The 12,580-nt window shown below is 49.2% G+C and overlaps 1 protein-coding gene across 1 annotated transcript; it reads left to right on the top strand.

Annotated features, from left to right (window-relative positions):
• The first annotated feature begins 8,945 nt into the window (after positions 1-8,945).
• LOC106383461 lies at positions 8,946-9,728 on the top strand. Its single transcript, XM_013823561.2, has one exon. The coding sequence runs from the start codon at positions 8,946-8,948 to the stop codon at positions 9,726-9,728; it is 783 nt and encodes a 260-aa protein (XP_013679015.2).
• The last annotated feature ends 2,852 nt before the right edge of the window (positions 9,729-12,580 follow it).

Raw genomic sequence — 12,580 nt, 5'->3', positions numbered from 1 at the left:
CCAAAGGAGGACCTTTCTGAGGCCTTACAGGTCGCTACGTAGCGACTGACAGTCTGACAGGTCGCTACGTAGCGAGTGGAAGCAAGCCGAGACGAGTCCCACTTGTTTTCATCGTAAAATCTCAACGGAAACTCTGATTGAGACGAAACGAAAAGCGTTTCGACGAGGATTCAAAGGAGAACGCAAAGGAGGAACCCTTTGAGGACTTACAGGTCGCTACGTAGCGACTGACAGTCTGACAGGTCGCTACGTAGCGAATGGAAGCAAGCCGAGAAGCGTCCTACTTGGTTTCGTCGTAAAATCTCAACGGAAACTCCGATTGAGACGAAACGAAAAGCGTTTCGACGAGGATTCAAAAGAGAACCCAAAGGAGGACCTTTCTGAGGCCTTACAGGTCGCTACGTAGCGACTGACAGTCTGACAGGTCGTTACGTAGCGAGTGGAAGCAAGCCGAGAAGAGTCCTACTTGTTTTCGTCGTAAAATCTTAACGGAAACTCCGATTGAGACGAAACGAAAAGTGTTTCGACGAGGATTCAAAAGAGAACCCAAAGGAGGACCTTTCTGAGGCCTTACAGGTCGCTATGTAGCGAGTGGAGAGTTGGCTTGAGCTCGGTCACTACGTAGCGACCGAGCAGCGTGTGCATGCTCGGTCGCTACGTAGCGACCGAGCAGCGTGTGCATGCTCGGTCGCTACGTAGCGACCGAGCAGCGTGTGTGTGCTCGGTCGCTACGGAGCGACCGAGCAGCGTGTGTGCTCGGTCGCTACGTAGCGACCGAGCAGCGTGTGTGCTCGGTCGCTACGTAGCGACCGAGCAGCGTGTGTGCTCGGTCGCTACGTAGCGACCGAGCAGCGTGTGTGCTCGGTCGCTACGTAGCGACCGAGCAGCGTGTGTGCTCGGTCGCTACGACCGAGCAGCGTGTGTGCTCGGTCGCTACGTAGCGACCGAGCAGCGTGTGCGTGCTCGGTCGCTACGTAGCGACCGAGCCGTGTGCGTGCTCGGTCGCTACGTAGCGACCGAACAGCGTGTGCGTGCTCGGTCGCTACGTTGCGACCGAGCAGTGTGTGTGCTCGGTCGCTACGTAGCGACCGAGCTGTGTAATCGTTTTGTTGTGTTTCCTTTTTCCGCGATTAACGTAGGGGTTTTTCAGCGGTTTTTTTTGGGAGAACAAGTTTTATCCTTCCGAAATGTTTTCGGAAAACGTGTTTTGGTAAAACCCTTACGCATCGAGATTTCTTTACGGGGTTTTGATAAGATTTATCGTTTCCCTTCTTGTTTACAGGGAGAAATCGCGAGCTTGTTTTAGTGCTCTTCCTGTGGCGGAAGGTCGCGACTAAGTTTTCGATTTTGTTGAAAACTACAGCGTTTGCGTAAGCGTTGGCCATAGGAGCAGTCAGTGCTGCGAGTTTGTCTTTCATATATCCAAACATCGTTTCGATCAAGCGTTTTGTGGCCATGAGTAAGAGTAATCCGTAACCTCCCCTCCTTCTAGCGCCAAACTGTGGGAACCGAAATTCGCACTGTCGATTTCCGTTTAAATAAGGAAACTAGGAAAACCCTAATTTCCCAGAGGTCCCGGATCTCTGCGAGAGCCAACGACAAGTGATCGAATATATGCGGAAATCATGAAAAGATAACAAACCAGTTTAGAGAAAACAGTAGATCTTATTTCGAGTCCGCGTAAGAGCGTTGCGATCATTACAAGGGATCATAAAAGCTTTGGCCGCAAAGGCTGTCAGCGAGTTACTTAGTTCTAGCAGCCTAAAAGCTCAAACCTATTTGAGTCGCAGCTCGATAACAAAAGACAAAAAAGATAAATAAAAGGTTTTTGATTGATTTCGGACTGAACCTTGTTAAAGGCTGCCTACGTACCCCTTTCGAGGATCAAGCCGAACGTAGTTCAATTGATAGAGCTGGACAAGAGATCGAACTGCCTGGGCGAGTTCGTCTAGTAATTGAGTGCCAGTCATAGAAACCGAACTTGTCGAGAATAAAGCCTAAAGTTTCTAAGTGCAGAGAATTCCGAGTCTAAAAAGTTCTTTTCCTTGCTCCTCGCCTAGGACTCCTTATATACTAGCTCCAAGGTCGGTTTACGCATTTACTCTTCTGCCCTTAAGCCGTCATAGCATAAAAATGGAGATATTCCATTTTTCCCGATCTTCACAATTATCTTCAAAACTTCCGTATTTATCCGCGGAAACTTGACATTTATCCTTCCTTGTGGACCAAGCGTAAACCAGGCTGTGGTTTACGGGCTTTTGGTTAGGAAAATCATAGGATGGGCCTCGAGTCGTGTTTTAGGTCCCTTTGGGCCGTCTTCCGACTCGACACGTTTACTACGAGTTTTCCGCGGTTTCTAATCCGCGAAGTTTGATCGATGAATTAGAATGGCGGGAAACATGGACTGAGCTTGCTACGGTCTTCGGGAGATAGCATTCGAAGGTTTTGACGAGAATGCAAGAACTGGTGTCGCATTGACGTTCGGAAAGGTTCAATCGCTACACAGCGACCGAACTTTGGCTCGAGCCCGGTCGCTTTGTAGCGACCGAGCGGGACGAGCGCTCGGTCGCTACGTAGCGACCGAGCTTGGCTGAGCTCGGTCGCTACGTAGCGACCGAGCGGGACGATCGCTCGGTCGCTACGTAGCGACCGAGCGGGACGATCGCTCGGTCGCTACGTAGCGACCGAGCAAGACGGATGCTTGGTCGCTACGTAGCGACCGAGCGAGACGGACGCTCGGTCGCTACGTAGCGACCGAGCAAGACGGATGCTTGGTCGCTACGTAGCGACCGAGCTTGGCTCGAGCTCGGTCGCTACGTAGCGACCGAGCTGTGTGCATGCTTGGTCGCCGCGTATCGATCGAGCTTGGCTTGTCCGCGGTCTGATTTCCATACTCGAGCTTGTCCGCGGCCGATTTGGATACGTGTCCGTTGCCTTCGGACAATCGGTATTTAGTGGTTCGATTGAGATTTGGACGATATTTTACTGCAAGGCTGTTCGTAAAGATATCTCTACGAAGATTACTTTTCGTAAAAACGGTTATGCTGATTTTTACGGACTTTCAGACATTGATTCCGTCGTGACCGATTTTGACCCCAACAAACCTTTATATACCATGTATAAATGCGGGTGAAAATCATGGTATATCATGAGACCATTTAGGCCAGTTTGCACTCGACTCTGCCTTCCGCTGGTAAGCCGTGATGGCCAAAACCGTATCGCTGCAGTATTGCGACCCTCCGATGATCATGTTGTCTCTGCGATGATTGTTATCGTTTCCTTTGTCATCCGGCCTTCTGCGGCGTTTATCCCTAGATTTGTTTCTTTGAGGGGATTTCTCTGCGGGCGGATTTCTGTCCATCTTCGGGGGGCGATCGGTTTCGAGGATGAGATCTTTCACGCTGGTCACTTCCGAGAGCTCTCCAGGTAGTAGTTTTGCGGCCAGCCTTGCTCCCAAGACTTTGCAGTTAGTCGTGGAGTGTCCTCGGGACTGGTGGAACTCGCAGAAGGTGTTTTTATCATATCCTTGATTTCGAGTCCACGTATTACCCGTGGTTTGGCCTTGGTCCAACCTGATCGCGTAATTGTGCGCTCCTTGGAGATCTTCCCCCTCGTGATGGACGTACTTGTTGTTACGAGAGTTCTTCTTCTTCGTTTTTGGGTCCACGTCTTTCGAGGATGGTCTCGTCGACTTATGTTTTTGCGATAATACTTTTGTTTCCTCTTCGATTATAATGTAGTCTGTCGCCTTATGGAGGGCATCCTGGATCCTCCGCGGTTTGTCGAGGGTTATCCATTTCCTGAATTTCGACTTGTACCAGAGAGTCTTTCTGAGCGCGCCAATGGCCACCTTGTCGCTTATCCCGCTGACCATGGACATTACCAGCTTAAATCGGCTGGTGAACTCGCGGAGGGGTTCATCCTCCCTTTGGGATAGGCTCCAGAGATCGACATCGGAGGTTTCTCTATCTATGAACATAGAGTATTGTTTGAGAAACTCCGGTGCGAGCTGTTGGAAACTCCCGATAGAGTTTTGTTTCAGGCGTGCGAACCATTCGAGGGCAGCTCCTTCCAGATTCTCGATGAATAGGCGGCAATAGCCGGTGTCTTTTTCGCCGTCCTTCAGTCTTTCTCTTCCCATCGTGATGTGGAAAACCTGAAGATGGGCCTTCGGTTTGGTTGTACCATCATACTTTGGCACTTTGATTTTCCCTGGGTCAAATACCCTCATATCAGAGATGCGAGTGGTTAAGGGGGTCTTCCGAGCCCCTTCAAGCAGCATGTCGATCTGGGTTTTCAAGGCTCTTACTTCTGCCGTAGTTTTGGTGATGTAGTCGCGAAGATCGCGTATATCCGATGTCTCATCAGCATTTCTGAGCATGTCGGCGTTTACTGCGAGTGAGCTCGGTGTGCTTTTCAGCCAGCTCTTCTTGCTCGTTCCAATAGAGGATTTCCTCCTCCTCTGTCATTGGTTTGTCGAACAGAGAGCTTTCCCGAGCGGATCAGCTTCCGGTCCTTCTTGGATGTCTGTCGACGTCCTTCTCGGTATCGTTGGAGACGTCGCTGGGATCCAAGTCGACGTGCTCGACTTCCTTATCCTTCGAATCCTTTGCGAGAGGCGGAGGACTCCGAATCCTTTGCGGGAGGCGGAGGACTCTCAAGGTTCCTCTTTTCGACGGGAGATTTCTCGCTAGGGTTTTGACCCGAAGGTCGTTCCCGCGCGGTTCCAGGCCTATCGAGTGAGTTTGCGAAGTCAAGTCTTTTCCCGCTGACTTTAGTGGTTCCGCGGGGGCGGATCGCTCGAGCCCTTGCCGTCAAGGTTTCAACCTATTTGGACAAGGTGCTCAGGAGCTTATCCTGTTCTTCCGACCTTTTTTCGTAGGTGGCGAACATCTTTTTAAACTCCTCGAGCGCCGCGGTGTTGGCTGGTGCGTTGGCCGCGGATACGTCCGCTGCGGGAGTGTGGAGATCAGTGTCGCTGCCTCCGTTAAGAGGAGTTTGCACGTTGTCTGCGTCGTCAGTTGACATGTCTGGTTGAGGCGAGTTAGATTGATCACCCCCCCCCCCTCCTTCTAGCGCTAAACTGTGGGAACCGAAATTCGCACTGTCGATTTCTGTCTAAATTAGGAAAATAGGAAAACCCTAATTTCCCAGAGGTCCCGGATATCTGCTAATACCACACGCTAAGAAATCAGAACACGAGATAACAACGACAAAGTATAAAAATCGTAAAAACAGGCAAAGTGAAGTCTTATTCCGAATTTGCGTATGAGCGTTTACAACAAAGTATAAGCCTAGGCTCGAGAGCTGTCGGCGAGATTCCTAGTTCTAGCAACCCTAAGACGGCTAAACCTAATTGAGTCGCAGCTCGAAATAACAAAAATGGAAAGTTGCCTAATTGCTCTAAGTGCTAAGTTTGCTCTGAAAAAGTCTCTCTCATGCCTCTCGCCTAGGACTCCTTATATACTCGCTCCTAGGTCGGGTTACGCTTTTTCCCTTCTGCCCTTAAGCCGTCATAGCATAAAAATGGAGATATTTCATTTTTCCCGATCTTCGTAATTATCTTCAAAATTTCGAATTTATCCGCGGAAACTTGACATTTATCTTTCCTTGCGAACCAAGCATAAACCGTTCCACGGTTTACTGGCTGCGGGTTAAGAAATCGTAATTTGGGCTTCCAATCATGTCTTCGGTCCCTTTGGGCCGTCTTTCGACTTGAAGCTTTTATTACAACTTCTTTCGATAAAAACGATATTTCCGTGGTTTTTATCGTAAAGTTTGATTAACCACTTGAAATGGCGGAAAACATGAAATGGGTTCGCTACGGTCTTCGGGAAACAGCATCGAAGGGTAGACGAGAATGCATGGATTCGTGTCGTATCGAAGGGTAGATGAGAATGCATCGGAAGAGCTCGGTCGCCACGAAGCGACCGAACGGAACACACGCTCGGTCGCTACATAGTGACCGAGCCTGGCTCAAGCTCGGTCACTGCATAGCGACCGAGCGGGACGCGTGCTCGGTCGCTATGTAGCGACCGAGCTTGGTTCGAGCTTTAGCGCGCGTCCTGCTCGGTCGCTACATAGTGACCGAGCTTGGCTCGAGCTTGGTCGCTACGCATTGACCGGACAGTGTGCATGTTCGGTAATTGCGTACTGACTGAGCTTGGTTTGTCCGTGTTCTGATCGTCATATTCGAACCTATCCATAGCTGGCTTGGATACGTTTTTGTTACCTCGGGACAGCTTGTGTTTGAACCAAGTTTTATCTCGAGAACATATGTCCCGACATTCTTTTGACTGAGCACGATATGTTGCGGAAGGACACTCATACTTGTATTTTGCGGAGATTTGGATGTTAACTTCGTCGTAACCGTTTTCGACCCCAACAATGGTCGTGGTCAAGAAAAAGAACGGAAAATGGCGGGTCTGCATCGACTTCACAGACCTCAACAAGTCCTGTCCAAATGACCCTTTCCCTCTGCCGCACATCGATAAACTTGTCGATGCTACGGCTGGACACCAGCTAATGAGCTTCATGGATGCTTTCTCCGACTACAGCCAAATACTCATGCACCCCGATGACCAAGAGAAGACCTCCTTCATGACTTCTCGAGGGATCTACTGCTACAAGGTCATGCCCTTAGGCTTAAAGAACGCTGGATCAACGTATCAGAGGTTGGTGAACATGATGTTCGTGGATCAAATAGGAGAAACTATGGAGGTCTACATTGACGATATGCTGGTAAAATCCCTAGAGGCGGAGGACCATATCTCGCATCTAAAACAGGCATTTTCTACCCTCCGTAAATATAATATGAAGCTCAACCCAGCTAAATGCTCGTTCGGCGTCAGCTCCGGAAAATTCCTAGGGTACATTGTAACCCACCGGGGCATCGAAGCTAATTCAGAACAGATCAGAGCTATCCATTCAATCCCTTCCCCGAGAAGTGTGAAAAAAGTCCAGAAGCTGACTGGCAGAATGGCGGCCTTAAGCAGATTCATCTCCAGGCTCTCTGACAAGTCCCACACCTTCTTCGAAACCCTCAAGAAGCCAAAGGACTTCGAATGGACCGAGGACTGCGAGTAGGCTCTTCTGGAGTTCAAGGCTTATCTTACCACTCCCCCTCTCTTATCTAAACCCTTGCTCAATGAAGTCTTACTGCTATATCTCGAAGTCTCAGAGCATGGAGTCAGTGCCGTCCTGGTTCAAGAAGAGGGAACCAAGCACCTGTCAATTTATTACGTGAGCAAAGCCCTTCTGGACGCGGAAACTCGCTACAGTTGTTGGGGAAAAATATCCCGGTATTATTTCTCCCAGCCTCTAAGCAGGACTCAGACCCCGGATCCCTGATAAATGGGTACCCCGGGTCCCCACCAGAGGGAACCCTGGGCTCGGTCACTGGACCCTGCTCCCTTCCAAGAAATGGAAAACTTCCGACAAGGAAAACCTTCCATATTTCCGAATATGGAAGAGTTTAACCTAATGAAACCGACTTCTAGACGATTATATAAGAGCGACAACAGCCCTCAAGCAAGGGATCAACTTCTCCAAGGCTTAGAGACTAGAACTAGACGGCTAGAATTAGGGTTCTTACTCAATATCTTGTAATCTTGTTCCTTCTATCTAATAAAAGTCTCTTCAAGCCTATTTGTTCATTATCATCTCTAAATCCTCACGAAATACATACAAACACCCCCGGTTTACTAGCTTATCCATCGTTCCGTAGTACTCACAAAGATCCTACACAAAAATCCCCTAACAGTTTGGTGGTAGAAGGAGGGGAGTAATCTAAGCTACGTGACAATGGCGGTGGATGAGCAAGACGATCCATCAGAGTTTACCCCAAGGGAAGCCGAGCTTCAACGATAGATCGATGGACTGCAAAGCCAAGTAACCGACTTGCACAAGGCTCGGTAAACAACCGAAAATCCAAAGCTTTCCTTCGAGGTTTAGAGCCTGAGGGAAAATCTTGGTGAACACTCCAAACAGCTGGAGTTAAGCGCCGAGAAACTCAACCAACTACAGACGGAGAATGCTGCACTCCGAGACCAGAACAAAGCTCCACGACCTAGAGGAAAGTGATTCCGAACCTGAACCCGAGAAAGAAGAGCCCAAGAAGACGGCAGCCGAGTCTTCCATAACTGCCTATCTGGAGCAGATGTTTTCCAAGAGGTTCGACGCCATGCAATCCATGGTAGAACGTCTACCAGGAGTAGCTCCCCCAATCCGGAGGAGCAACCCTGATTCATACACATATACTCCCTTCGCGGAGGAGATCGCCTCAGTCGAGATGCCTCGGAAATTCTCCTTCGCCAGCATCAAGATGTACGATGGCACCAGAGACCCCGGCGATCATATCACACAATATAAACAGAAGATGCTTGCTGTTGCGCTCCCCAAGGAGTCCCGAGAAGCTACTATGCGGCTCCACTCTGATTGGACCTGCCTTGCAATGGTATATCAATCTCCCTACCAGGTCCATCTCTTCCTTTGCCGGCATGAGCGACAAGTTTGTAGAACAATTCACGAGTAGCAGGAGCCTGGAGAAGACTTCAGACGGTCTCTACGAGATCCTCCAGCAGCGATCAGAACCATGCGGGACTACATAGCTAATTTCAATCAAGAGAAGGTAGCGGTCTGTGAATGCAGCATCTCTACCGCAATATCTGCCTTCAAGAGAGGCCTACTTACATACGGAGGGCTCTAAAAAGAGCTAACCATGTACCCTTGCAAAACCATGGAGGATGTGCTATCCTGAGCGTGGGCACAGGTGAAGTGGGAAGAGGACGTCGCTAGCTGCGCCAAGGCTCAACCCAAACAGGATCATAGGTCCACCCGATCAGACCGGGGAGACCGAGAAAAAAGATCCTTCCAAAAGGGATCCAAGGACTCTGGAAGCAGGAACCGGGGCAGGTTCCAATACCGGCCATTAGAAAAAGAAGAGGATGTCTGTGTCTACCTGGCCCGATATCTCCCATCTCTCAATATCCACACCAGAGCTGGTCAACACGCTGAGGCAGATGGGTCAACAGGTCAAGTGGCCCCCAAAGATGAAAGCACCTGACTCATTCCAGAACCCGAGACTCTGGTGCGACTTCCATCGCGATCACGGCCACAAAACAGAAGACTGCGTCGCCCTGAAGATCAAGGTCAACGAACTGCTCCAAAAGGGGCATCTCCGAGAATTCCTTTCAGAGAAAGCCAAGGCTCATCTTAGCAAAGAAGTATCAGGGAAATCCAAAAGAGATGCACCAAGCTCACCACCTCGCCAGGATCGGGTGATTCATGTCATCTCAGGAGGCTCTGAAAGTGGCTTGAGCCATGCAGCTGCGAAGAAGAGCACCCGTAATGCTAAACACGGCCTGGAGACTGCTCAACCTAAACGCCTACTTCTAGGTACCGACGAGATAAGGTTCACAGCCAAGGAGCAAGAGAAGATATTAGCTCCCCACCATGACGCTCTAGTTGTCTCTCTCACCATAGCGATCTGTTTGGTGAAAAGAATACTAGTATACAACGGGTCCTCCAGCAATATCATCTTCCTGACGGCGTACCAAGACCTGGGGTTAGAGGAGAATACCCTGACGCGCAAAGTAACTCCACTCATCGGGTTCAGTGTGGCGAGGTCAAGAAAACCGATGGGGAGGTTGTTCTACCAGTATATGCTGAAGGGATATACCTATCTACCAAATTCCTGGTCGTGGACTGCCAATCGGCATACAACATGATTTTAGGACGTCCCTGGATTCACGACATGGGAGCAGTCCCCTCAACCCTCCATCAAATAGTAAAGTTCCCTACACCATGGGGCATCAGAACAATCTGAGGAGACCAGGAGAATTCTAGGTCCTGTTACCAGACCACCTTAAAGGGGAAGATCAAGGTCTTATAGCAATTACAGAGTAGACCTAAGATCCCGTGGAATCAGGAATCAGGGGTCAACAATAGGGCTGATCCAGGAACCTTCCGCAGGGTTCGGACCCGATACCCAAAAAACTCCCAGAGAGCTTACGTCGACCGCTTGCATGGTCTCCCCTAAGAACCTTCAAGGCTACACATGCTCGCAAAATATGGTCCCCGCAGGACCCTCGTCCTCCGCCTCACATAGACAAGATAACCAGAAACTTCAACAGTTATCAACCGGCGGTCTCGCAGATAAACGAGTGGGGCACGAACACCTCGACAAAACCCCCTCGGAAGAGAGCTCCCATCAGGCACCAGACGGAGATAGGGGACCTCTGAACCCATTTTCTCCAGTGGATGAATGCGACTACATGGTTCATGGAAGCGCTGAAAACCTCCGTCATTAGGAGACAGTGGCCCCAGAACGTCAACAACACAGAGATCCGCAAGGGCTGGGGCATGAAACAGCTCCCAAACGAGGTCCCTAGATTCAAAAAGATGCAGAACCCTGCAGAGGATAAAGGAACCCTCCAGCGAAGACATTCGTCTCAAAAGCAAGTCAAACCCCACGGGTCACGCAGCAATAAGAGGTAAAACATGGCCTAACCACCGGGGTATCTCGCAAGCTGATATCTTGTACGGTCTCCTGACCATGATTTCTATATAATTATTCTATCTTTTATTTAAGCATTATGTTTTTCTACTCATATGTACGCTGAAAGTCTACGGACATAACCTATATAATAAAATAGTTCCGACTATAAGACAGAGTACGAATACCATAATACTTAAAGGGGCAAACGAGTTGGATCAGGTCAAAGAGACCTCCGATCCTGGCCAACCCTCAATGATAAGTGGCACGACCACACAAAAATAAAACGGGTATGAGACATAAGGTAGGAATGGGTCTGCGCAAGCCCGAGTATGCCGTCAATACTACCTAAAACCCCTGTATAGCCTCAGGCATATCGGGGTCCCAAACTAAAATACCAAAAAAGTGAAAGGTACCTGTATTAAAACGCTACGTGCTAAATTAATACAAGGGACACGAGGTATAATTGCCATTGAGGAAGTGCAAAAGTCCGGGAGCACCTTAATAATATCCTATTTCTCCAGACGTGGAAAACAGCGTAAGTCTGGCACTTGGGTTTTCACCCACACCAGCACCCTCTAAGACTGATAGTGGCTTTCTACAGAAAGCAGAGTGCAGCACGGGAACTAGATAGTGACCAGCCACAAGTGGTAGAAAGCGATACCCAACAGGTACCGAGAGTGGCCACACCTAGGGTGGTAGAATGCAGTCCCTTTAAAACTTAATTCCGGGTTCGGAGAAAGAACTCTGGGCTCAGATAGGCTTTAGGGCCAAGAAACTATGGGTTCCTTAAAAGGACCTCAGGGTCCAAGGACCATGAGTCTATAATGAGACCTCAGGGTCAGGAACCTAACGGTTCCCTTTATAACATAATTCCGGATTTTGGGAAAGAATTCTGGGCTCAGATAGGCTTTAAGGGCCAGGGACTTACGGGTTCCCTAAAAGAGAACCTCGGGGTCCAAGGACCACGAGTCTAATCAAAGGCCTTAGGGTCAATAACCTACGGGTTTCATAGAAAAAGACCTCAGGGTCCAGGTACTACAAGTCCAATTTAAGACCTCAGGGTCTATAACTTACGGGGTCCCTAAGAAGGGACCTCAGGGTCCCAACATTATTCAAAACCTCTAAGTAATCCTAGGGTCCCGAAAGAGATCCAATCGTACAAGACCTAGACACTCAGGATCCCTGAGTCCTTCGACAATCATCTAAAGCCTACGAATGCTCGAAATTCGATAAAGGGCTTAGCAAACAGTCGGATCAACGCCCAACTCTCCGAAGACAATTCAAGACCCGGAGGTCATCTAAGCAACCTATAATCCTCCGAAAGAAGAGACGTGCAAACAGAAGCAGAAGATCTCAAAAGGAGAAAAATGCGAGTCCAAAAAGAAAACACTTCAAAAGACCATAGCAGGGCCATTGTTCAGAACAATAAGATAAAAAGGCCCGAAGGCCCGATCCAAAAGTTCTAAAACGCCCATCGGAGGTAAATACAAAAAGATCACGGAGTTAAAAACGCAACTAGCAGAAATAGGGATCAGTTGATAGGAGGATCATCGGCAGGAGGTTCCGATCCCCCCTTCATCTCATCACTACCAGGAACCTAAGGCTTATACTGAAAGGAAGGAGGTGGAAGTCCAAGGAACTCGGCTTCACTGATCTTCACCACCTTATATTGCTCAAAGGAAGTTATCGGATCCCAACGGTCGGTCTGATCATCAAGCCACTCCCGCATCAGTTCCCAACGAACTACAACCTTAGCGTCATTCACGGCCTTTATCTTCTCAGCATCAAAAACTTCAGCAGCATACCTAAGTTCGCATATCTCCTCCTCCTTATCCTGTAGCTGTCGCCGTAAGAAACATCCTCTGCTTCCAGACATTCCCTTTCCTCATCCAAATCCTGCACTCTGAGCTTCCAAGCTTCAATTTCCTCATCCTTGGCCAGGATAGTGTCCTTCTCTTCACGAAACCGGATAGCCAACGCATCCCTTTCAGCCTTAGTAGCGCTTCTGTCTTTCATCCTCCCCTTAAGGTGGAACAATTGAGACGCGACTTGCACCAACAAAACTCAGCTCTGAGCTCAAAA

The sequence above is a fragment of the Brassica napus genome, chromosome A9, assembly GCF_020379485.1.
Source record: "Brassica napus cultivar Da-Ae chromosome A9, Da-Ae, whole genome shotgun sequence".
Taxonomy (NCBI): Eukaryota; Viridiplantae; Streptophyta; class Magnoliopsida; order Brassicales; family Brassicaceae; genus Brassica; species Brassica napus.
Note: the sequence above shows the minus strand (reverse complement) of the source record. Positions and strands in the feature narration are given on the sequence as shown.

Coding starts and splice junctions, on each gene's coding strand:
- LOC106383461 (XM_013823561.2), top strand. CDS start 8,946: ATGTCTGTGTCTACCTGGCCCGATATCTCCCATCTCTCAATATCCACA.